The sequence below is a fragment of the Heterocephalus glaber genome, unplaced genomic scaffold (genome assembly GCF_053883595.1).
Source record: "Heterocephalus glaber isolate CG9 unplaced genomic scaffold, H.glaber_assembly_v1.0 deba00001546, whole genome shotgun sequence".
NCBI classification, from domain to species: Eukaryota; Metazoa; Chordata; class Mammalia; order Rodentia; family Bathyergidae; genus Heterocephalus; species Heterocephalus glaber.
Window position 1 is genome coordinate 3,141,094 of NW_028258339.1, and position 23,767 is coordinate 3,164,860.

General features: G+C 52.3%; 1 protein-coding gene across 2 annotated transcripts; it reads left to right on the top strand.

Annotated features, from left to right (window-relative positions):
• Positions 1-432: 432 nt before the first annotated feature.
• On the top strand, positions 433-23,317 carry Cacna1f (calcium voltage-gated channel subunit alpha1 F). Of its 2 annotated transcripts, XM_087189715.1 has the most exons (44): positions 433-826; positions 1,129-1,271; positions 1,357-1,509; positions 1,942-2,138; positions 2,248-2,351; positions 3,197-3,387; positions 3,625-3,717; positions 3,814-3,907; positions 4,073-4,099; positions 4,248-4,408; positions 5,179-5,404; positions 6,695-6,902; positions 6,994-7,114; positions 7,196-7,277; positions 8,392-8,437; positions 8,621-8,690; positions 9,137-9,281; positions 9,434-9,563; positions 10,607-10,666; positions 10,811-10,917; positions 10,999-11,086; positions 11,512-11,619; positions 11,705-11,757; positions 12,651-12,797; positions 13,576-13,777; positions 13,875-14,033; positions 14,855-14,965; positions 15,203-15,286; positions 16,437-16,565; positions 16,888-16,953; positions 17,311-17,402; positions 17,799-17,958; positions 18,188-18,315; positions 18,559-18,655; positions 18,844-18,946; positions 19,147-19,248; positions 19,831-19,961; positions 20,145-20,288; positions 20,636-20,799; positions 21,517-21,624; positions 21,734-21,873; positions 21,959-22,071; positions 22,574-22,771; positions 23,019-23,317. In XM_087189715.1, the coding sequence occupies exons 1-44, from the start codon at positions 723-725 to the stop codon at positions 23,247-23,249; spliced, it is 5,520 nt and encodes a 1,839-aa protein (XP_087045841.1). In that variant the 5' UTR covers positions 433-722; the 3' UTR covers positions 23,250-23,317. The 2 variants fall into 2 exon arrangements, with proteins under 2 accessions (XP_087045841.1, XP_087045842.1); XM_087189716.1 differs by lacking the exons at positions 433-826; positions 1,129-1,271; positions 1,357-1,509; ... (2 more) ...; positions 3,197-3,387; positions 3,814-3,907 and having other exon boundaries at positions 3,402-3,717; positions 6,994-7,277.
• The last annotated feature ends 450 nt before the right edge of the window (positions 23,318-23,767 follow it).

Here is a 23,767-nt window from a genome sequence, read left to right on the forward strand (position 1 = left end):
GTGAGGTCATTAGGGATTCAGGGCAAAGAACTGGGTTAGAGGGGGAAACTGGATAAACTCACCAGGGGTTAGTGTCAAGGACTGGATCAAAGCATGAGTCGGAGATAATTATGGCTTGAAGAGGGGGTGTCAAAGGCAAGGCCTTGCTCAGGGCAGGGTTTGAGAATGTCAGATGCAGTCACCTTGAAGGCAAAGGCGGGTCCCTAGGGAATGTGGGATTTCCAAGGCAGCTCTGCCTGGGTCCTTGACTGTGTCCACCTCAGGCCTTTTGACATCCTCATCCTGCTGACCATCTTTGCCAACTGCGTGGCACTCGGGGTCTACATCCCCTTCCCAGAGGATGACTCCAACACTGCCAACCACAACCTGGTGAGGCCCCTGCCTGTCCCCAGCCAGATTCAGCCCCAGTAGAGCCACATTGAAAGCCTTCCAACCAGGCCCCGACCCACACAGCCCCATCCTCCGTCCCGACCCCACAATCCCTCCTCGACCCCTACCGGATCAGAACACCCCCCCCCCCGGGCGCCGGCTGGCTGGGGATTTAGCTCAGTGGTTCCGCAGCCTGCCTTGAAAGCTCAAGGTCCCGAGTTCAATCCCTGGTACAAAAAAAAAACACAAAAACCCGCCCCCAAATAACTCTCCGACAACCCACCACCACCCCGCGCCCGGCCCCGGCTCCATCCCAGGAGCAGGTGGAGTACGTATTTCTGGTGATTTTCACTATGGAGACCGTGCTCAAGATCGTGGCCTATGGGCTGGTGCTCCACCCCAGCGCTTACATCCGCAATGGCTGGAACCTACTCGATTTCATCATCGTCGTGGTCGGGTGCGTGTCTGCGGGGAAGAGGGACACCCCACCCTAGTTTGTGCTTCCTTTCCGCAGGCCCGCTGATTTCCAGGCTCAGGGAAGCGACTGCTTCAGGCTGCCCTTATTCAAAAGCCAGAATCAAGAATATTAACATATTTTTAATGTAAAAAAAGAATATTAACATATTTTAAAACCATTTGCATTTCCAGTTACAAAGGCTTGTGCTTTTAGGAGCAGAAAGGAGGGGTGGAGGGGAGTCCAAGGCCTGACACCTCCCGCCCCCCCCGCCCCCGCCTCCCTGTCCCGTGTTCCGCCATCAGGCTGTTCAGCGTGCTGTTGGAGCAGGGACCTGGGCGGCCAGGCGACGCTCCGCATACTGGGGGAAAGCCGGGGGGCTTCGATGTGAAGGCGTTGCGGGCGTTCCGGGTGCTGCGGCCACTGAGGCTGGTGTCTGGAGTCCCGAGTAAGCAGCATTCCTTCCGCTTGGGGTTGGAGATGGGGGTGGGGTGGGGCTGGGGCTAGGCTAAGCCAGCCCCCTCCTCCCACAGGCCTGCACATCGTGCTCAATTCCATCTTGAAGGCGCTGGTGCCGCTGCTGCACATCGCCCTGCTCGTGCTCTTCGTCATTATCATTTATGCCATCATTGGACTGGAGCTGTTCCTCGGACGCATGCACAAGACATGCTACTTCCTGGGATCTGGTCAGCCAGCCCACCCCTCCCAGGACAGGACACGCCCCCTCCCAGGACAGGACACGCCCCCTCCCCAAGCCTCCCAGACCCGAACTAGTTCTCAAGATACCCACTCAAATTCACAAGACTGTCCCCAGGCTCAGGCTGCACCCCTGAAAGCCCAATACAAACCCCTACACTCAAGACCCCGCCCCCGGCTCAGGCCTCCCTGTCTTTCGCAAGACTATCCAGCATTTACAGTCTCCCTCCTCAGATCCCTATCTGTGGTATGTACAGCTTCCCAGTGGGTCTGAATTCCAACCTTACAGGGATCAGGCCTCCGAGACAAAAGTTGATTTACCTTAGAAAATTATAGGACCCTGAGTCAAACTTCATAGGAGGGTGGGCTTTTGAGAAGGGACTGTGGATTGCCACATAGTCCCAGCTCTAGTTTTCCCGCAGATGTGGAGGTGGAGGAAGATCCGTCTCCCTGTGCATCTTCCGGCTCTGGGCGAGCCTGCACACTGAACCAGACTGAGTGCCGTGGCCGCTGGCCAGGACCTAACGGTGGCATCACCAACTTCGATAACTTCTTCTTTGCCATGCTGACAGTCTTCCAATGCATCACCATGGAAGGCTGGACTGACGTCCTGTACTGGGTGAGGTGAATGGTGGGCACACAGCTTGGAGGCTGCCTTTACCCCCTTCTCCCCAGCTCAGGTGGGCACATCTGCATGCCCTCAGGGAGTATGCCCTCTCTCTCCCCAGATGCAGGATGCCATGGGGTATGAGCTGCCCTGGGTATATTTTGTGAGCCTGGTCATCTTTGGGTCCTTCTTCGTCCTCAACCTTGTGCTTGGTGTCCTAAGTGGGTAAGAGACCCAGACATTCTCCCCCACCTCTGCAATTCCAGTCCCCTTTTTGTGCTGGCAAACTCCTAGCCATTCATCAAACCCCATGTGTAATGTACCTTCCTTCAACCATTCCATGTAAACATCTACTGTGTGAGAGGCACTGTTTTAGGAATGGAGCAAGACACGAAAATCCCTGCCTCCCTGCATATTTCATTCAATGTGGGGAGACAGGCAATAGCAAGATGTGGAAAGAAAGGATATAGATAGGAATAGTGAGATCTTGAAATTAGAAATAGGACTATCATGCCATGTATGATGGTACACACCTCTAATCCTGGCTACTCAGCTGAGGCAGGAGGATCAAAAGTTCAAGACCAGCTTGAGCAACTTCATGAGACATGGTCTCAAAATACAATTAAAATGTCTGAAGATGTAGCTCAGTGGTAGAGTACCCCTGGGTTCAGTTGCCAGTACAGCAGGAAGGAGGAGAAGGAGGAGGAAAAGAAGGAGAAAGAGGAGGAGGAGGAGGAGGAGAGAAGAAATAGAGACATCAGAACAGGCCTCATTGAGAAGGTGTTATTTGAATAAAATATGAAAGAGGGCTGGGGATTTAGCTCAGTGGCACCACACCTGCCTTGCAAGTGCAAGGTCCTGAATTCGATCCCCAGTACCCCCAAATATGAAAGAAATGAGGAAGGGGACCATGTGGCTATCTGAGGGAAGTGTTCCAAGCAACAGCCAATGCAAAAGCTCAAAGGCTAGATGTGCTTGGCATGTTCAAAGAACAGCTAGTATGGCTGAAATGGTGAAGGCAAGGAGCCTGGGGTGATTCCCTCACCTAGCCCTCTACTCTTCTCCCTCAGAGAGTTCTCCAAGGAGAGAGAGAAGGCAAAAGCAAGAGGTGACTTCCAGAAGCTTCGGGAGAAGCAGCAGATGGAGGAGGACCTGCAAGGCTACCTGGATTGGATTACACAAGCTGAGGAGCTAGACCTTGAGGACCCCTCAGCAGATGGCAACTTGGGTTCTATGGCTGAAGAGGGCCAAGCTGGCCATCGTAGGCGACTCTAGTCTGGCCCATTGCCTGCTCCACTCATGCCTCAGATGCAGCCCACCCTCCTGAGACCCAGCCCCAAGCTGTGGCCATTCTAGGCCCAGCCCCCAGTTCTGGCTCAGGACAGAGTCTAGACCCAGCCTCAGATACAAAGACTCCAAATAACCCCCCTTCCCCTAGATGTGGCCCTAACTCTGCCCCCCAGGTCATCCTCTCCAACTGTCCTCTCTGTCCCCACAGGACCACAGCTGGCCGAACTGACCAATAGGAGGCGTGGACACCTGCGCTGGTTCAGTCACTCCACTAGCTCCACACACTCCACCAGCAGCCATGGTGGGGACCTAGCCAGATCCAGTCAGGGCAGGGTAGGGGTGGGCAGGCAAAGGAGAAAACCAAAGGTCCCGACCTCTGTCCCCATTTGACCCACAGCCAGCCTTCCAGCCAGTGACACTGGCTCCATGACAGAGACCCCAGGCGATGAGGACAAAGAGGAGGGGGCTCTGGCTAGCTGTACACGCTGCCTGTGAGGGTCCCCAGCCTTTGACTTCTGACCAGGCCAGACCCAGTCGGACCTTGACCCCAGTCCTTATTTTCACCCCATATCTTAACCCCAGCCCCTGACCTCAGGCCCCAGCCACTGACTCCCTCTTGGCCTCTTATGACACTCCTCTATTCTCCCCTTTTCCAGAAACAAGATCATGAAAACTCGGGTCTGGTGAGTTGAGAAAACTGTGCAGTGACTTCTTGGTCCTGTGGCTTTGAGATGCCTCCACCTCCAAGCCCTCCATGGCCTTTGGGTCCCACCCCCCCGGCCCCCCACAGCTTAGGTCAGCATCTTGGCAGTGGACTCTCTTTCCTCCCAGTCGCCGCCTCCGAAGGGCCAACCGGGGCCTCCGGGCACGCTGCAGGCGGGCTGTAAAGTCCAATGCCTGCTACTGGGCTGTGCTGCTGCTTGTCTTCCTCAACACACTGACCATCGCTTCAGAGCACCATGGGCAGCCCGTGTGGCTCACCCAAACTCAGGGTGAGCCCCCCAGCCTGCCAGCCCTTTCCCATATCCCCCTGCTCCCTCCTCCCCAGTAGTTCAAATCCAGGGTCTCTAGGGAGCCTCAGACCCCAGACACTGCCTTCCCACCAGGAGAAATATAAAACCTCAGCCTGTCCCATCCGACCACATAGCTTCCACTTACATGGCACTTGCTGTGTGCATCAAGCTCTGTTCTTGGTGCTTCACATATTGCAAATTCAATCTCTCTTCACCACAGTTTATGTGCATTAAGTACTAAGGCCCAGGGTACTGGTCATCAAGGAACTAAAGTGTTAAGCAACTAATCCTAGGACTCAGCTCCTGAGTAACTAAGCCAGAAAATAGAAACCAGGTAACCTGGCCCCAGAATCCAGGCCCATAACTCCACACTGTCTGGATAAGTTAACCCCTTGTGCCTCAGTTTCCCCATCCACAAAATGAACATAATGACAATATCCATATCCCAGGGTGGTTGGGGGATTGAAGACATTACAATAGAAAGTGCTTAGAACATTGTATGGCCCACATAAAACAAATTCTTTACAAAAGCCAGCTGTTGTTATTCCACCCCAACTCTGCCCCTTACCCCAGTTCCAGGCTCACCAAAATCTCACCCACTCTGACCTACATCCCAATCCCAAACCCCAACCCCATGCCCAGCCCATACCTGGCCTGATACCAGCTACCCAAGATCACCCCACGCCCCCTTCTTTCCACGTGTCACCCTGTAAAGCAGCCAGCCCGGTTACCCCTGCCCCTCTCCACAGAGTGCGCCAACAAAGTGCTGCTCTGTCTGTTCACGGCTGAGATGCTTCTCAAGCTGTATGGTCTGGGTCCTTCTGTCTACGTCGCCTCCTTCTTCAACCGCTTTGACTGTTTCGTGGTCTGTGGGGGCATCCTGGAGACCACCTTGGTGGAGGTGGGTGCCATGCAGCCCCTTGGCATCTCAGTGCTGCGGTGTGTGCGTCTCCTCAGGATCTTTAAGGTCACCAGGTGTGTATGGAGGGAGAGAGTGGAGCCCCAGACACAGCCCAAACAGTCCACTCCCAGTTCCAGTGATAATTTCATCTGCATCACCATTCCCTTAGCAAACATCCATGGAGCACCTAACACATGCTGGGCACTCTCCCAGGCCCTAGGGAAACACCAGGAATCAAAGCAGGCAAAAGCTCCTTCCTTCATGGAGACCAGCGTCTACCAGAGAGAGCATCTGCTCCATTTGCTATCCTTCCCTCAACCACAGTTCTTGCTCTAGCATTACCCCCAAGCCCATCTCCAAACTCAATCCCATCTTCAGCCCCGCAATCTCATCCCCAAGCCCCCACCATAATACCATCTCTAACCCCAGCCCACAGTCCATGTCACCCTCGTCCATAGCCCATTTACAGCCAAGGCCAGCCCATCTCCCACCTCATCCCTACCTCCCAGGCCGACCCCCATCACTCACCACCAACCACAATGCCATCCTCTATCCTCAAACACAACCCCCACACCCCTCACCCTGATCACCCTTTCTCCAACCGCACCCCATTCCCTGACCCAGCCCCAATCTCATTCCCATCCCCTCTCCTCTCCAAACCCTCAATAACAGCCTTCTCTCCAACCCCAGGTCTCTGCAATCCCATCCCCAGCCCATCCCAGTCCCAACCTGAAACCCAATTCTAGCTTCACCAACTCCCATCTAAACCTCCATCCTAAGCCAGGCATGGTGGTGCACACCTGTAATCCCAGCACTCAGGAGGCTGAGCCAGGAGGATCACCACTAGTTTGAAACCAGCCTGGTCCACATAGTAAGTTCAAGACCAGCCTGAACTACATTGGGAGACCCTGTTTCAACAAAAAACAAAACATAAAAAACCTCTATCCTAGCAGGACATGGTTACACACACCTGTAAAGCCAGCATTTGAGAGGCTGAGGTCGGAAGATCACAAATTCAAGCCCTGCCTGGGCAATTTAGTGACTAATGAGAGAGATCCTATCTCAAAAAATAATTTTAAAAAAGGGTCCAGGTATATAGTTCAGTGCAAAGGCCGTGGATTCAGCCTCCGGAGACCTCCATCCTAACCTCATCTCCCATTGTGCCCCAGTGCCACCCCTAACCCCAAACTCAGCTCTCCCTTCCTGTCTTACTCTCACCATCCCCCAACTCCAAAATCATTTCCAGCCTTGACATCAAGCCTATCTGAACCCACCCTGCCCCAGGGCCCTCCAACCTGGAGCCCTGCCCCAGCTGCTGACTCCGCCCCTTCTGTCCAACCCTGCCCCTTCTGTCTCTGCTGCAGGCACTGGGCATCTCTGAGGAACCTGGTGGCATCCCTGCTCAATTCCATGAAATCCATTGCTTCCTTGCTGCTTCTACTCTTCCTCTTTATCATCATTTTCTCCCTGCTTGGCATGCAGCTGTTTGGGGGCAAGTTCAACTTTGACCAGACCCACACCAAGCGAAGCACCTTTGACACCTTCCCCCAGGCCCTCCTGACTGTCTTCCAGGTAGGGCCCGAAGACCTAGGGGTGAGTGGATTGGGGGGATCCCAGCATTGGTGGGGGTCCCAAGAGCTTCATGATGACCTCCCAACCCCAGATCCTGACGGGCGAGGACTGGAACGTGGTCATGTATGATGGCATCATGGCCTATGGTGGCCCCTTCTTCCCAGGGATGCTTGTGTGCATCTATTTCATCATCCTCTTCATCTGTGGCAACTGTATCCTTGGGATGTGGGAGGCCGGATGGTGGGGGGTGGGGCAGGCTGCTTCTCCATCTCTGCAGCCTGAGCTTTCCCCAGACATCCTGTTGAACGTGTTCCTTGCCATCGCTGTAGATAACCTGGCCAGCGGGGATGCAGGCACTGCCAAAGACAAGGGCAGGTAAGGCCTGGCTCCGCCCCAAAGACAGTCTCTCCCCAAGATCCCTGGCCGGAAACCCTGCATGCATCCTACACAGACAGCAGAGATGACTCCAGTCACCCTGGTTATCAGTCCCCACCTCCAGGTGCAAGCTGCCAGGCCTCACTCATTCCACTTGCATTTGTTGAGCACCTACTTTGTGCCAGACTCTGTTGTAAAGGCCATGGAAATAGCCGGGCTCAAGGCATAAAGAGTCCTTGCCTTTCATGAAGCTGACATTCCAGTTGGGGAAGATAAGCAAAATACAAAGAAATTAAAATATAATATAATAAATATATGTTAATAATACATGATAAAGAAGAAAGCAGAATGGAGAGAGAGAAATGTTGATTGCTATTTTGGTTAGGAAGGATTTTTTTTTTTGGTACCAAGGATCGAACTCGGGTCCTTGCGCCCAAAAAGGATTTTTTTTATGAGGACGTGACATTTGAACAGAGACCTGAATAAAGTAAGGGAGTGACCCATACAAATATCTGGAGAAATATTCAAGGCACAAGAACAGCAAGTGCAAAGGTCCTGAGGCAGTGATGTTATGACATTCAGAAACAAACACTGGAACCGGGGCCATGGCTCAATGGTAGAACATTTGCCTACTGTGTACAAGGCCCTGGGTTCCATCCCCAGCACTGCAGGTAAACAAATACACAAAAAACACCAGTGAGGCAGTAATGGAGTTAGAAAAGAGAATGGTCGGAGGTGAGGTCAGATGGTGGGGGGTAGAGGAGCCATACTGAGGGCATTCGGGGCCAAGGTGAGACTTCAGCTTTTGCTCTTGGTGGCAGAGCCCTGGGAGGGTTGTGAGCAGAGGATGGGTATGCCAGACAGAATTTCACAGGCTCCCTCCAGCTGCTGTGAGAATAGACCATGGGGGTCGAGGGAAGAAGCAGGGAGGGTCTAGGGGACCACGAAAGGTCTGTTCTGAGCCCAGTATGGCTCATGCCTGTAATCCCAGTACTCAGGAGACTGAGGAAGGAGGAAGGAAAGGGGGAGGGAAAGAGGGAAGGTAGGTTTGTCCTGACTGCTGCAATCCTCACGGCCTTGTCATCTGTAGCAATCAGCCCATTTCCTCATACAGGGAGAAGAGCAGTGAGGGAAATGCCCCCCAGGAGAATGGAGTGCTGGTGAGTTAGAGGCCTGAGTGTGGCCTACACCTCATACCTCCACCCATACCTGTCTGTGTGTGTGGCTTCCACCTGTATCTTCTATCTATTCATTTCCCCACTACCACATCACCCCCATGCGTCCCCTGGGTCCATTCCCCGAGTTGCCTCCACCAGCAGTGACTACCCTCTTTCTATCCCCAGGTGCTTGTCGGAAAGAATGAGGAAGAGAAGGCTGCAAAGAGTGAAGGAGCAAGCAAGTTGGCCGGGCCAGGTGAAGGATGTGTGGGAGGGACTTTGAGGACAGAGCCCAGGCAGAGAGCTCCTGACCCCTGATGCCCTCCTCTCTGAGGAGCAGCCTTTTTCAAGGTCATCTTGCAAAGAATGGGCTTAGTATATGGCCAGCAATGTTTGGGACCACTGAGGTTAAAGAGGAAGCAGATGTTTTGTTTGATTATGGAACTTGCCAGTCTCTACTCATATCATAAAATGGTATGTGCAGATAACATTCACCCAGCACATACTCCCTGAGCTCCTACTGGGTCCCAGGCACTGTTCTAAAGGCTGGGAACACAGCAATGAACAGAACAGAGCCAGATCCCTTCCCTGAGGAGCTGGCATTCCAGAAGGGAAATGGGAAGATTGGCCATGTAACAAGAACAGTTTCTGGTGCTTTACATCCATTTTCTCAATGAATTTTGCCTTTTGCTCTTTTTCCAGTGCCAGGCGTGGAGGAGGAGGAAGAGGAAGAAGAGGAGGAAGGGAGTGTGGGGCATGTGGAACTCCTGCAGGAAGTTGTACCCAAAGAGAAGGTGGTTCCCATCCCTGAGGGCAGCGCTTTCTTCTGTCTCAGTCAAACAAACCCGTGAGCGCCAGGCTGGGCAGGGGGGCTAGGGGGATGGGGCAGCGGGAGGCCAGGGAGCTGCCAAGCAGGGGCAGGGCAGGTTGTATCCCTCAGGTTCTTCCTGTGACTCTGTGGTCCTGGGTTCTGAGCACAGCCCTCTGCCCACTCCCCAGGCTGAGGAAGGCCTGCCACACCCTCATCCACCACCATGTCTTCACCAATCTCATCCTGGTGTTCATCATCCTCAGCAGCGTGTCACTGGCCGCTGAGGACCCCATCCGAGCCCACTCCTTCCGCAATCATGTGAGCCTGTGTCTGGGGGCTAAGGGGCACTCCCAGGGTGTCTTGCTCCGCAAAAGCCAGGTCCAGGGTGGAGACAGGCTGAAGAACCCTAATTGGGCTGAGAAAGAGGATCAATAGCAGCTGCAGTGCCAGCCGATACTGTGTGTGCCACACACTTGGGGAGATGCCAAGCAGGGAGCAATGCTCAACTCAGAGGGCAAGAGGGTTGTGCTCAGAGAGCCTGAGCAGGCCAAGGGCATCCGGGTAGCTGGGTAGAGGCAGTGGAGTTCAGATATGAACCCTAGGGCTGGGGGTATTGCCCAGTGGTAGAGTGCTTGCCTATCATGTACAAGGCCCTGGGTTCCATCCCGAGGACAGAAAAGTAAATAAATAAGCATGGCGTGATGGTACATGCCTGTAATCCCAGCACTTGGAGGAATGTTGTGAGTTTGAGGCCAGCCTGGGATACACAGTGAGTTCAAGGCCAGCCTGAACTACACAACAAAACCCTTTCTCCAAAAGAAAAAGCAGGCATGGTAGCACACTAATCCTAGCACTCTGAGAGGCTGAGGAAGGAGGATAGCAAGTTTGAGCCCAGCCTAGGCAACTTAACAGGACCCTATCTCAAAATTTTTAAAAGAAATTTTTTAAAAGTGGAGGTGCTGAGGATGTAGTTCAGGGCCAAAACCCTGGGTTCGATCCCCAGTACCCCCACACATACACTCACCCCAAATTTGAATCCTAAGAGTGGGAGTATAGCTCACTGGTAGAGCACTTGCCTAGCGTGCATGAGGCCCTGAGTTAGATCCTCAGAACCACAAAAAAAAAAAAGGCCAGGTCCGGGTCTTTAGCTCAATGGCACTGCGCCTGCCTTGAAAATACAAGGTCCTGAGTTCAATCCCCAGTATCAAAAAAAAGAAAAAAGGACCAAATCTGAATGCTTGTACAGAAGTCCCTCATGATAATAAGGGAGAGGCAGGGCAAAACTTACAGAGAGGTACACACATACCTGTAGTCCCTTTCAATTATGACTCAGTGGCTGACCCTCTTCCTCCCTCCCCTAGATTCTGGGGTACTTTGACTATGCCTTCACATCCATTTTTACTGTGGAGATTCTACTAAAGGTGACTAATGTGCCCCTCAGACATACCCTCAGTTACCCCAAAACACCCTACCTCTCCCCACAGCCTGTCTACCTGCTCCCTATCCCCTCTTACCCTCAACTTTCCCCAGGTCTGAGGTCTATCCCAATATCTTCTGGTCCCCAGATGACAGTGTTTGGGGCCCTCCTGCACCGTGGCTCCTTCTGCCGTAGCTGGTTCAATCTGTTGGATCTGCTGGTAGTCAGTGTATCCCTCATCTCTTTTGGCATCCAGTGAGTGACACCACCCCCTGTCTACCCCACTCCTCTGAGAGTCAGGGCTAGACCTGGGTCTGAGGATTGCCCCTTCCCCAGCTCCAGTGCCATCTCAGTGGTGAAGATCCTTCGAGTACTCCGGGTACTGCGGCCCCTCCGAGCCATCAATAGAGCCAAGGGACTGAAGGTGAGCCCATCTCTCCCAGACCCACAGGGCCCTGCCCTGCCTGCCCCTGGGCCAGGATCACTGATCAAACTGATCATTTGCATCAATGCATGACCATGCAGCCTGGACCTGACTCATAGCCACACATCCCGCCCACTCACCATGTGGCCTGACCTATGTTCTGTACAAGTGACCAGACATTCCTTGCCGGTGGCCACATTTCTCTAACTCAGGTCCCTGACATCTGGCTACATATCCTTGCCTGGCAAATGCTTATTCCTGGTTGGTGCCCACACATCCCTATACCACATCACGGCCTTTTGGCCACCTGTTCCTGACCACACATCTCTGGCCCAAGACCCTGAGCAGCATCTGTCACCAGAGTCCCCACCCCCTGTCCACTGTGACCTGCGATGTCCATTAGCCATATGTGTGGATGTGTGCAGCACGTGGTACAGTGTGTGTTCGTGGCCATCCGGACAATCGGGAACATCATGATTGTCACCACACTCCTGCAGTTCATGTTCGCTTGCATCGGTGTGCAGCTCTTCAAGGTAGGGAAATACTGCAGAGAGGCCCAGGGTGAAGTCAGGAGGAGAGGTCAAGTGCAAACCTGCTTGACAGATGTCCTTCCTACAGGGCAAATTCTATGGTTGTACTGATGAGGCCAAACAGACGCCCAAAGAATGCAAGTGAGTGCCTGAGGCCTTGCCCTCCATGGAACCCAGGACCTCTAGACCTCACCAAGGCCCCTAAGACCCCCTAGAACCTCCTCCCAAGAGGTGCAGAGACCCCCTAGATTTCCTCAATGCCCCCAAGAGTTCAAGATGCACCCCCCAGAGCTTTCTCAAGAACTGCAGGGTCCTCAGATCTCACCCAGCCCTCAGATGCCCCTAAGCCCCTCTCCACACTCCCAGAGTTACCTACATTCCCATGCAGACTTGGCATTCTTGCTTCTGCTCCAAGGGTCCAGCTTTCCCCTGCAGAGGGTAGTGGTTACAACATGGGCTGTCAAGACACACATTCCTGGTTCAAACCCGCTTCATGAGGCTTGGGGGTATTTCTTAATGGTGCTGAGTCCCATTTAGCTCAGCTGAAAACTGGGGGTAAAAAGAGCGCCTAACTCCCAAGTTTGTTGTGAAGAATCTTGAGTTAGCACATGGCAAGTAGATTACACTGTAAAGTGATTATGTGAATGCCTAGCACCATACCTGGCATGTAGTTAGTACTAACTAATGGTGGCTGCCATGAAGGGTTGCTTCTCCCATTATCACCAGCATCATCATGAGGGTGATATGGTGCCAACTATGTGCCAGACATTAATCTCATTTAGTGACTTAATTAACCCTTAGGACAGGCCAAGCAATGGGTTCTGCTATTTTGTTCATTTCATACATGGGAGAAATGGAGGCATAGAGAGGTTAAAGGTCCACAGTCACCCAGCCAGGAAATAGAGGGGGAGGGTTTGAACCCAGGTTGTCTAGCTCCACCACCATGCCCTGCTGCCTCCCTGCTAGAGACCCCAGACCCTTTACCACAGCTGCCAACCCTCCTCACCCACCTAGCCTGTCTGCAACATCCACAGGGGCTCCTTCCTGATCTATCCCGATGGAGATGTGTCACGGCCCCTGGTCCAAGAGCGGCTCTGGGTCAACAACGATTTCAACTTTGACAATGTCCTTTCAGCCATGATGGCTCTGTTCACTGTTTCCACCTTTGAAGGCTGGCCTGCGTGAGGAACAGGGCCCTAGGGATGGCATGGGCCTGGGCATGGTCTCAGCGGGATCGGTGGGATCTCCTGGGAATGGGTGGGAGTGTACCTTGGGGATGGAATGTAGGTCTCTCAAGACTGGACAGGATTTTCTGGAGACTAGTGGGTGTGTCGGCACTGGGCAGCATTTTCTCAGAAGCTGGAGACAAGGGCAAGGGGCAAGGGATCTCCAGAATCTGGGTAAAAGTCTCTGAGGCCAAGGAATGGGTGAGTTTAGGGGGACTGGGTCAAGGTCTGAGGGTATTAAAAGGGGAGGTTACTGAGGAGATAGAGCAGGAAGTTCAGGGGTTTCCAGAGAGCTGCACACATCTTTAAAGTACTAGTTGGGGATTTCTAGGGAAAGTGGAGCGGGGGATTCAAGATGATGGGACAGGGGGTGTAGAGGTCTTTATAGGATTCTAGGGGAGTTCCAGGGAGCTAAATGGGGGTCTCCAGGTAGCTGGGTAAGGGGATTTGGAGGTTTGTGGGAGCTTGAGGATTTGTGAGAACTTTGAGAGCCTGAGTGGTGATTCTTTGGAGGACTGTATGGGGTCTCTGAATTCTGAGGAACTGAGACAAGAGATTCAATGCCCTTTGAGGCATCTCTTGGAGGATTATGAAGGTCCCAAGTGGTTAGGTCAGGGACTTAGTCATCTTTGAGGTGCCATACAGAAGGTTGTCTGTCATAAATGGTCTGGGAGCAAATCTGAGGGGCTGGGAATCCCCTCAACTTCTCCCCCACCCCCACTGGCTCCCACAGGCTGCTATATAAGGCCATCGATGCACATGCAGAAGACGAAGGCCCCATCTATAATTACCATGTGGAGATCTCCGTGTTCTTCATTGTCTACATCATCATCATTGCATTCTTCATGATGAACATCTTCGTGGGCTTTGTCATCATCACCTTCCGTGCCCAGGGTGAACAGGAGTACCAAAACTGTGAGCTGGACAAGAACCAGGTGACCTCTGAGCCCTGACCCCCTACTCATAGCTACCAATTTCTCCCCCCTCTGCCTTGGGGTCCCCTACTCATTCATGCCCTGCACCGGTACACAGCGCCAGTGTATGGAGTATGCCCTCAAGGCCCAGCCACTCCGACGATACATCCCCAAGAACCCACAGCAGTATCGTGTGTGGGCCACTGTGAACTCTGCTGCATTCGAGTATCTCATGTCCCTGCTCATCCTGCTCAACACAGTTGCCCTAGCCATGCAGGTCTGTGCTCCCCATTTTGATCTTGATCTCTGCCAGAAACCTGCCCCTATTCTCTCCCCACAGTCTCTTGGGAACCATTAGGAATTCCTTAGGCTGCAAGTAACAAAACCTCCTGACAGACTTAAACCATAAAGACATTTCCTATATTTCTTCAAACCTGAGGCCAAGAATTGTAAATTATATTCTGATTCCATAGATGTAAGAATGAGAAAACAGTGGTCCATGGCTATTGTAAGTTGTCATTAATTGTAGAATGCACTCCAATTTCAGAAATTCTAAAATGTAAAAAGATGTACATCCTAGAATCAGTGAAATGTGGTAATTACCTCACACAATGAGAAGCATAGAGGTAGGATGTTTATTCATTGCTGATCACAGAGCCAGAGTATCTTTCTGCTTCATTATTCTTGGCAAGTTGGCTTTCATTCTCATAGTTGTTTCATGGTCACAAGACAGATGCCATAGCTCCAGACATCAGAACCACATTAAAAGCAGGAAAAAAGAGAGAGTTGCACCAAGGGACTCTCTTTATTTGAGCATTTTAATGGAAAGAAAATATTTTTCACAAAAGCTTTCCACCAGCAACAGACTTATATTTATGTCTCATTAAGAAAATTGGCTTTTCCTGTCTGCAAGAAAAACTAGGAACCAAGAAATGGGCTTTCCAGTATCCATAATGGGAGGAAAACAACAAAAGGGGTTTGCCCAACCCATAGTGCAACCATGTTCTCAGACTCACTTCAACCCAGGCCAGGGAGTATCTGGTTGGGGGTGGGAATTCTCTGCTTCAGACTCTGTCTCTGCCTGATTTTCTCCCCTAGCACTATGAGCAAACTGCTCCCTTCAACTATGCCATGGACATCCTCAACATGATCTTCACTGGCCTCTTCACTATTGAGATGGTGCTCAAAATCATCGCCTTCAAACTCAAGGTGCCCACTAGACCTGGTCTTCCCAACCCTGGACCTACCCTCAGTGAGCAGATTCCTTGGGAGGGAGCACATTCTAGAGCTCTAGAGGGGGTAACAACCAGGAAGTCATGAGACTAGGGAGTGAGAAGGAGCCGGGCACAGGCCCACATGGGGTCTGAGGCAGCCCCAGCCTCTCTGATACCCCCTTCCACTACTGACCCCCTATGCTACAGCACACTGCTTTCTTCCTGCCTACAGCATTACTTTGCCGATGCCTGGAACACGTTTGATGCCCTTATTGTGGTGGGCAGCATAGTGGACATTGCCGTTACTGAAGTCAATGTGAGGACTGGCCCTCCACTGACCCACTCCCCCCACAACCTCTCCCCACATCACCATCCCAGGGTATCCTTCACATGGGTGGGTGGCTCCACTTACAGCCTTTCCCCTCTGGAGACTCAGCACTCCTCCTTGTAGCTCTCTCTCTTCTATGTCCCTGTTGGGCTCAGCCAAAGGCCCCCTCTCCCTTCCCTATGCTATGTTGCACTAGCACCGCAATCTCCTAAATGCTTCTCCTGTTATTTCTGTGGCCACTTTCATTGCCTCCACCTCTCCCCTCACTGGCTGCTCATCTCCACTGACTCCTGCTTTGGTTTCATCATCTCTTCTGACTACTCCATTGGCTTCATCTCCACCACCAAATTCATCATCTCTCTTTTTCACGGCTGTCACCACCACTAACTGCATCACTGGCGCCTTCATCTCCTCCATTGGGTACTGCATGGCTCTATCACTCGACCAACAATGCTGCCGGCTCCCGGTCGGATCTCCATCGCTGGCTTCCCCACCGGTTCTCATCTCCACAATACACTGGCCCCACCGCTTTCTCCACTGGCTCCGATCTCTCTCCTCCATCATCTCCGTTACCCTCTCCTTTCCCTCACCCTTATTAACAACTTTTTCCACAACCATCTCAATCCACTACCACATACCTTTCCACCTCACCCCCGTATCTGTTTCATGATTTCTCCCCTTGTCCATCTACAATGACCTCATCATTTCCTCTGTCACCTGTTTTGGCCATATCTCCCCTCAGAATGGTGGCCACCTTGGTGAGGTAGCTCCCCCCACAACAGGGACACTGTTTTTCCTCCTTCCTTCCCTTCCTCCCTAAGAGTTCTTAGAAATGCTCCCTGAGCCAGGTGTGGTGGCACATACTTGTAATCCCAGCACTCTAGGAGGCTGAGGCAGGAGGATTGAAAGTTTGAGCCTGGCCTAGGCAACCTAGCAATTTATCGAGACCCTGTCTCAAATTTAAAATACAATAAAAGGGCTGGAGTGTAAAAAGTTGCAGTGCAAAAGTTCTGGGTTTAATCCTCAGTCCTGAGGGGGAAAAAAAGGAAAAGAAATGCTTCCTGACCGCTCTGAGGCCTGAGACAGGGAGGTGGCTGCAGTGTGAACTGAGCCATCCCCACTGCCTCCCCAACCCCAGAGCTCTGAGGACAGCTCCCGCATATCTATCACTTTCTTTCGCCTCTTCCGAGTCATGCGGCTGGTCAAACTTCTCAGTAAGGGTGAAGGGATCCGTACACTGCTCTGGACATTCATCAAATCCTTCCAGGTAATCCCCTACTCCAACCCTTCGGCCAAACCTCAACCCCACCTCACACCTCTCAGACTGCCCTGTTACTACTCTCCTAGCAAGCCATCCCCATTTCCAGCTTCCTTGCTTTTCCTAGGTTCTCAGTTCCCAACATGCCTCTGAGCTCACGGAATTTACCCCATTCTGCTTAACACTGTGTCCATATTTGGGGAGACACTCTGAGCACTCTGAGGAAAGACTGAGTCTCCTAGTAGGCCCAAGCCAGAGGGAGAACTGCATTCTCAGGCTTACAGTTAGTTCTCTGCCTGGACCTAAGTATCTATCTCCCCCATCCCTGCAGGCCTTGCCCTATGTGGCTCTTCTCATAGCAATGATATTCTTCATCTATGCTGTCATTGGCATGCAGGTCAGTGGGGAGAGTTCCTTGGGCACCCCTCTGCTGGAGAAGGGGGGTGGTCACTGGATAAGAATAGCTCCTAAGTGAGGGTGCTAGGTAGAAAGATAAACAGGAGCCAGGGATTTAGCTCAGTGGTGCTGCCGTGCCTGCCTCGAAAATGCAAGGTCCTGAGTTCGATCCCCGGTACCAAAAAGAAAAAAAGAAAGATAAACAAACTGGATAACCCTGGGTCAATCTACACACCTGTGAAATGGGATCAGCAGCGCCTGCTTGTCAGGGTTTTGAGGATTCACTAGGGCTCAGGAGGCGACAACATGTGGGTTGGAACGTGTCAGGGCACAGGTTCACCCCCTGTGTGGCCCACAGATGTTTGGCAAGGTGGCTCTTCAGGATGGCACACAGATCAACCGAAACAACAACTTCCAGACCTTTCCACAGGCTGTGCTACTTCTTTTCAGGTGATATCTTCTCATTTCCCCACCACCTCAGTCCCCAGCATGCCAGTGGGTGCCCACACATCCTCTCTAGACTCCAGACTTCCTGGGCTATGAAAATAACAAGGCGGCAAGGGGCTCCGTACAGCTGAGACCTTTTCTGGCTGTGATCTGAGGAGTCTTCTGGCTGTAAGATGCACCCCCTCATTAGTCTGCAGTGCCCTAACCTGTAAGATGCAGGCATGACCACATCCACATGGCTGTGCCAGCTATTACAATTCTGAAAGGCTGTTTGTAGCAGGTGCAGCCCTGATAGAAGTGGGGCATCTCCTCAGTCCCCCAGGCCCCACAACACCACTTGCCATGACTTCATAGCCTTTCCTCAAGGATGTCACTCCTGTGTAACCCCTCCCACACCAGGTGTGCCACTGGTGAGGCATGGCAGGAGATAATGCTTGCCAGCCTTCCTGGAAATCGGTGTGACCCAGAGTCTGACTTCGCCCCCGGCGAGGAGTTTACCTGCGGGAGCAATTTTGCCATTGTCTATTTTATCAGCTTCTTCATGCTCTGTGCCTTCCTGGTGAGGACCATTTCCCCACAACTGCCAACACTGCCATGGCACTGGCCCTGGGGGGCTCAGGGGTGTGCAAATATGAAGCAGACAGTCCAGCTCTTGGGAAGTTGGTCTGCCAACAAGGTCAACCATGGGACTTGGGACCCAGTGAACACATAAGATAACTCCAGCCTTGCATAAACACTATGAGTCTACTCGGCCTCTTATCTAACCCCCCTTGTTCCCTGGCCCACAGATCATAAATCTCTTTGTGGCGGTGATCATGGACAATTTTGATTATCTAACCAGAGATTGGTCCATTCTGGGCCCACATCACCTTGATGAATTCAAGAGGATCTGGTCTGAATATGACCCTGGGGCCAAGTATGCCTTTAAATCCCTTATCTGGAATCCTGGGGACAACACACTGCCCTCCACAGGCCCCTAGCCCCAGAACCTCTTACCTGCGCATCCCATTACCCAGTCAATAGATACCCCAAGTTTCCCACTGCCCCATCCTCTGGGCCTTGGGGTATTGGTGGGAGGAGGCAGTGAGGAGCTGGTGGACCCTTGAGAAAGAGGTAGAGGGGTATTGTCAATCTATTGGTACCTCTCCAACTGCCCCAGGGGCCGTATCAAGCACCTGGATGTGGTTGCCCTGCTGAGATGCATCCAGCCCCCCCTGGGATTTGGGAAGCTATGCCCACACCGAGTGGCCTGCAAGGTCTGTGCACCTGTCCATCCCACTGGCCCCTGGGAGGCTGTCCACTACATGAGGGGCTACGCATGCTCAGAACCTGCTATGGCTGGGGATGAGTGGTCACATCCTCCAAGGTTTCTGTCCTGGGTATTGATGCCTACAGACAGACCTGGCATTTTCCCAGAGTCAGTTCATGTCTCGGGTGTTTGCAGAGACTTGTGGCAATGAACGTGCCCCTCAACTCAGATGGGACAGTGACATTCAATGCCACGCTCTTTGCCCTGGTTCGGACATCCCTGAAGATCAAGACAGAAGGTATGGAGGGGAGGGCTAGAAATGGGAGAGTTCCTGGGGCAGGTGCAGAGAGCAAATTCAAGTGACAGACCCCATTTTCTGGGTGACTGGTTTCCCTAGGCCTGTCCCCTGCTCCCATCCAATGGGGCAGCGTACAGCTGTGGTAGAAACTTCTGTAAAGGTTCTTCCTACTTGCTCTGCCCACACTCTCCTCAATGCAGGAAACCTGGAGCAAGCCAACCAGGAGCTGCGGATGGTCATCAAAAAGATCTGGAAGCAGATAAAGCAGAAGCTATTGGATGAGGTCATCCCTCTTCCAGAAGGTGAGTTGCCCTCGCCCCAATGCCTTGAGCCTAGATGATTGCTTCAATGTCAGATGATTGTTTTCCACCACAAAACCAGCACAGGTCCAGGCCAGAAGGAACCCTTGCTGATTGGTAGGAATTAGGGAGGTAGGGGAGGAAGCACAGAGGACCCCTGGAAACCAAACCGCCAGGCATTCACTTGGAATGTTATATTCACTGCAGGAAGGGTCTGGACCAGAAAGTTCTGGGTAGTATATTTGGCAATTGAAATTGTCCCTTTGCCACTTTTTATATTAAAATTAATTTGGTGAACTTTTCTTACCCAATCCTTTTAGATTTATTGATTTCTTCAGTTACATATTCTGTTTAATGTACTTACTTGGACTTACACTTCTGAACCGTGAATACTCCCAAATCAATATGTTTGGCATGATGAAATATAAGTGTGCTGTTAAAAATCTTTTCTCAGGTCGGGGATTTAGCTCAGTGGTGCCGCTGTCTGCCCCACAAGCACAAGGTCCCAAGTTCGATCCCCAGTACCAAAAAAAAATCTTTTCTCTTCATGAAGTATCTACTTTGCCTTTTCTCCTTTGTCCCCAGAGGAAGAGGTTACTGTGGGCAAATTCTACGCTACATTCTTGATCCAAGATTATTTCCGCAAATTCCGGAGGAGAAAAGAAAAGGGGCTACTGGGAGCTGAGGCCCCCTCAAGCATGTCTTCTGTCCTTCAGGTCTTTGGGGTGGGGTCTGGTATGGCTGAAGATGACATTCTTCTTGATCTCATGAAACCTATATTACAGATTTGGAAACCATGGTCCCAGCCCCCACATACACACTCCTGCCTGGGAAGCAAGCCCATGGAGGGGAAGTTTAGATCCTGAGCACTCCACTATCCAATTTTTCCACCCCTACAGGCGGGCCTGAGGAGCCTACAGGACTTGGGTCCTGAGATGCGGCAGGCCCTCACCTGTGACACGGAGGAAGAAGAGGAGGAAAAGGAGGAAGAAAGGCAAGAGGGAGTGGAGGAGGAAGCTGAGAAGGACCCAGAAACATACAAAGTGAGGACAACTTTTCACTCCCCCAGAAACTCTTGTTTTTTGGTACCGGGAATTGAACTCGGGTCCTTGCGCTTGCGCAGCAGGCTGCGAAACCACTGAGCTAAATCCCCGGCCCTCCCCCAGAAACTCTTGATTGTAAAGTATTCCCTCAACCCTGAGTGACTTTGACACTGTCTCTGAGAAGAAGCCCCCAAGATGGGCCCCCCACCACAATGGAAAAAGTTATTCCAAACCTACCTTTGGCTGTTGGGAAGCTGATTCCGCCTCCGAGGTGCTCATGGACCACCATATGACCAAGTGACTTAGCTGTAACATTAATGAACACTCAGGCCTTTGACTCTCCACAGGGCCCTGTGGGTTCCCAGCCCTCATCTCACTCCAGGATTTCTGTGTCTCTGCCTGTTGGGGACAGCCTCCCAGATTTGCCCTCCCCTAGGCCCAGTGATGAAGATAGAGGGGATCCCAAATCCAGACACCCCAGTGTGCCCCAGCCTGGATCCCATAGCCACAGGTATGGTCAAACATCTGAGGAAAGGTTGTGAGGGCTGGGGATTTAGCTTAGTGGTTCCAGCACCTGCCTTGCAAGTGCAAGGTCCCAAGTTCAATCCCTGGTGCCCCCACGCACAAAAAAAAGCATTCAAGTGAGGAAAGGTTGTGAGGGGAAGCAGGGACAAGACACTGTATCAGAGGGCATGGGAGGAGTGCCTAGAGGCCTTCAAGTAGAAATCTGGGAAGGATGGAGGTGTTTCAAGGGCTCAGGTGGGAATAAAGGGTAACTACAGAGTCTTATGAGAAAGGCAATATAAAGGTTTAATGAAAAAAGCACATGCTCGTTGTGGTGGTGCACACCTGTAATCCTAGAAGTTAGGAGGCCAAGGCAGGAGGATCATAAGTTCAAGCCCAACTTGGGCATTTTAACACCTTAGCAAGACCCTGTCTCAAAATAAAAAATAACAACGTCTTAGGATGTAGCTCAATGCAAAGACCTTGGGTTGAACCTCCAGTACCAGAAAAAAAAATCATAAAGCCCAGTGTATAAAAGATGGGGCCTGAGGGCCGGGGATTTAGCTCAGTGGTTCTGCCGCCTGCCTCGCAACCAGAAGGTTCCAAGTTCAATCCCTGGTACAAAAAAAAAAAAAAAAAAAAGGGTGGGCCCTGAGATGATAGGAACAGGGGCCCAGGGCCACATACTGGGGGAGGTCTGCCTAAAATGCCTCACTTTCTCCAGGAGAAGCTCTGGGGTTCTCATGTTCACCATCCCAGAGGAAGGAAGTCCTGAGCCCAAGGGAACTAAAGGTCATGACAAACAAGATGAGGAAGGAGAAATCCCTGACCGGTACCCTGGCCATGCCACCTAGGATAAGCTGTGGGGGGCGGGGGGACTGTGAGTACCCCAACTTGGAGTCCAGACCTGGACTGAGTACCCCAGCCCTCCTTCTACACAGGCTCTACTACCTGGATGAGCAGGCAGGGACTCCCCCACGGACTCCCCCACACTCAGTCCTTTTGCCACCTCACCGACCCCAGAGATATGGCAATGGGCACCACATGCCACGGCGACGTCTGCTGCCCCCTACACCTGCAGGTGAAAGTGGGGTTGGCCCCAGCCCCTGCCAAGGGCCAGCTGAACAGAGAGCCAGGGAGGCACTGCCAGTGTTCTTTGCTCCCAGGTCAGAAGCCCTCCTTCCCTATCCAGTGTCTGCAACGCCAGGGCAGTTGTGAAGATTTACCCATCCCAGGCACCTATCATCGCGGACAAAAATTGGGGCTGAGCAGGGCTCAGGTGAGCTAGGGGAGGGCTGTTGGGACCTCCAAGGGTGTGGGGAAACCTAGGCTGAACTTCTCAAACACACTGCATTCAGGCCCTTCTGAAGAATGAACACACATGCAGGAATGCACTTACTCTTCCTTTACTTATGAGGTAGGTACTACTACTACCAGTTTACAGATGAGGAGACCGAGGCCCAGAAAAGTTTATTCACCCAAGATCCCATAGCCAGTAAGCAGGAGAGCTGACACTTAAACCTTCCTTTGCTCTGCCATAAACTCAAGTCTGGGGCTGGGGGTGCAGCTCAGTGGTAGAGAATTTGTTTAGCATGTACAAAACCCCAGGTTCCATCCCTAGCATCATAAATAAATAAATATAAACAAACTCAAGTCCGGTATACACCCACACAGTTTGACTACAGTTCCGCATTGGAGGAGAGGGACAGGACTCACAGGAATGAGTCCTAGACCCTCACCCTCACCCCTCAATCCCTGCCCCTATGTTTATTCTGGTCCAGGGTTCCTGGGCAACCCCTCCTCAGAGAGGTCGGCTCGTGTATGCACCACTGCTGGTGGTGGAGGAGGGTGCGGCTGGAGAGGACTACCTGGGTAAATCTGGAGGTCCTCTGCGCACTTTCACCTGCCTGCATGTGCCTAGAACCCACTCCAACCCCAGCTACAGCAAGAGGAGCAGTGCTGACAGCTTGGTGGAGGCTGTAAGTCCAGAGGGGGTGTGGGCAAGAAGGTGTGATGGACAAGAAGAAGAGGTGGGAGCTAGGGGAGGAGGGGGACTGGCTCCCCCAGCTCTGTGTTGTACATGTAGGCATCCCTCTGCTCAGCCTGATGTGCAGACTGCTGCCCCTGCACTTCCCTGTGCACCCTCATGGGCACATCATTTACCCACACTGACCCCTCTGTACACACAGTGCCCTTGGCCAACATTGATCCTACCTGTCCTCCTAGGTGCTCATCTCTGAGGGCCTTGGCCTCTTTGCTCAAGATCCTTGCTTTGTGGCCCTGGCCAAGCAGGAGATTGCAGATGCGTGTCGCCTGACACTGGATGAGATGGACAGTGCCGCCAGTGACCTTCTGGCACAGGGGACCTGCTCACTCTATAGTGATGAGGAGTCTATCCTTTCCTGCTTCGATGATGACGATCTGGGAGATGAAATGGCCTGTGTCCATGCCCTCTGAATTTCCACCCCTCCCCTACTGCTCAATAAATCTCCTGCCCTTCCCTCCCAGAGGGAGACAGGCATGGACCACACACAGCTGGATTTTGGTTTCTTTGCACTGAGGGCCTGAGGCTACACTGTAGTCCCCAGCCAGCCATCCACCCATCCATCCCCAGTTCCAGCCCTGAGCCACTGCCCACACACTGGTATTTCCAGAAACCAGGACAGCTAGGCCTGATTATTCAGTGCCAGGAAAAGAGGGAAGAGGAGGAGGAGGAAGAGACAGCAGCCAAAAAAAGCTGGAGACAGAGTGGAGGTGGTGGGGGAGGGGAGCACTGGGCAGAAATGGAGAGAAAGGATGTCCGGGTTGGAGGGGGGGGTCTTGAACGGGAGCATAAAGCAGAGATTCCTCAAGGGTCAGTCAGGCCAGACTGAGGAAGGGCAGACAGATGGGCAGGAATGGATAAAGAGACCCATAGGACAGTCCTGCCAGTCTGGATGTTGGAGTTGGCCTCATATATGATGTGTCTTAGGCCA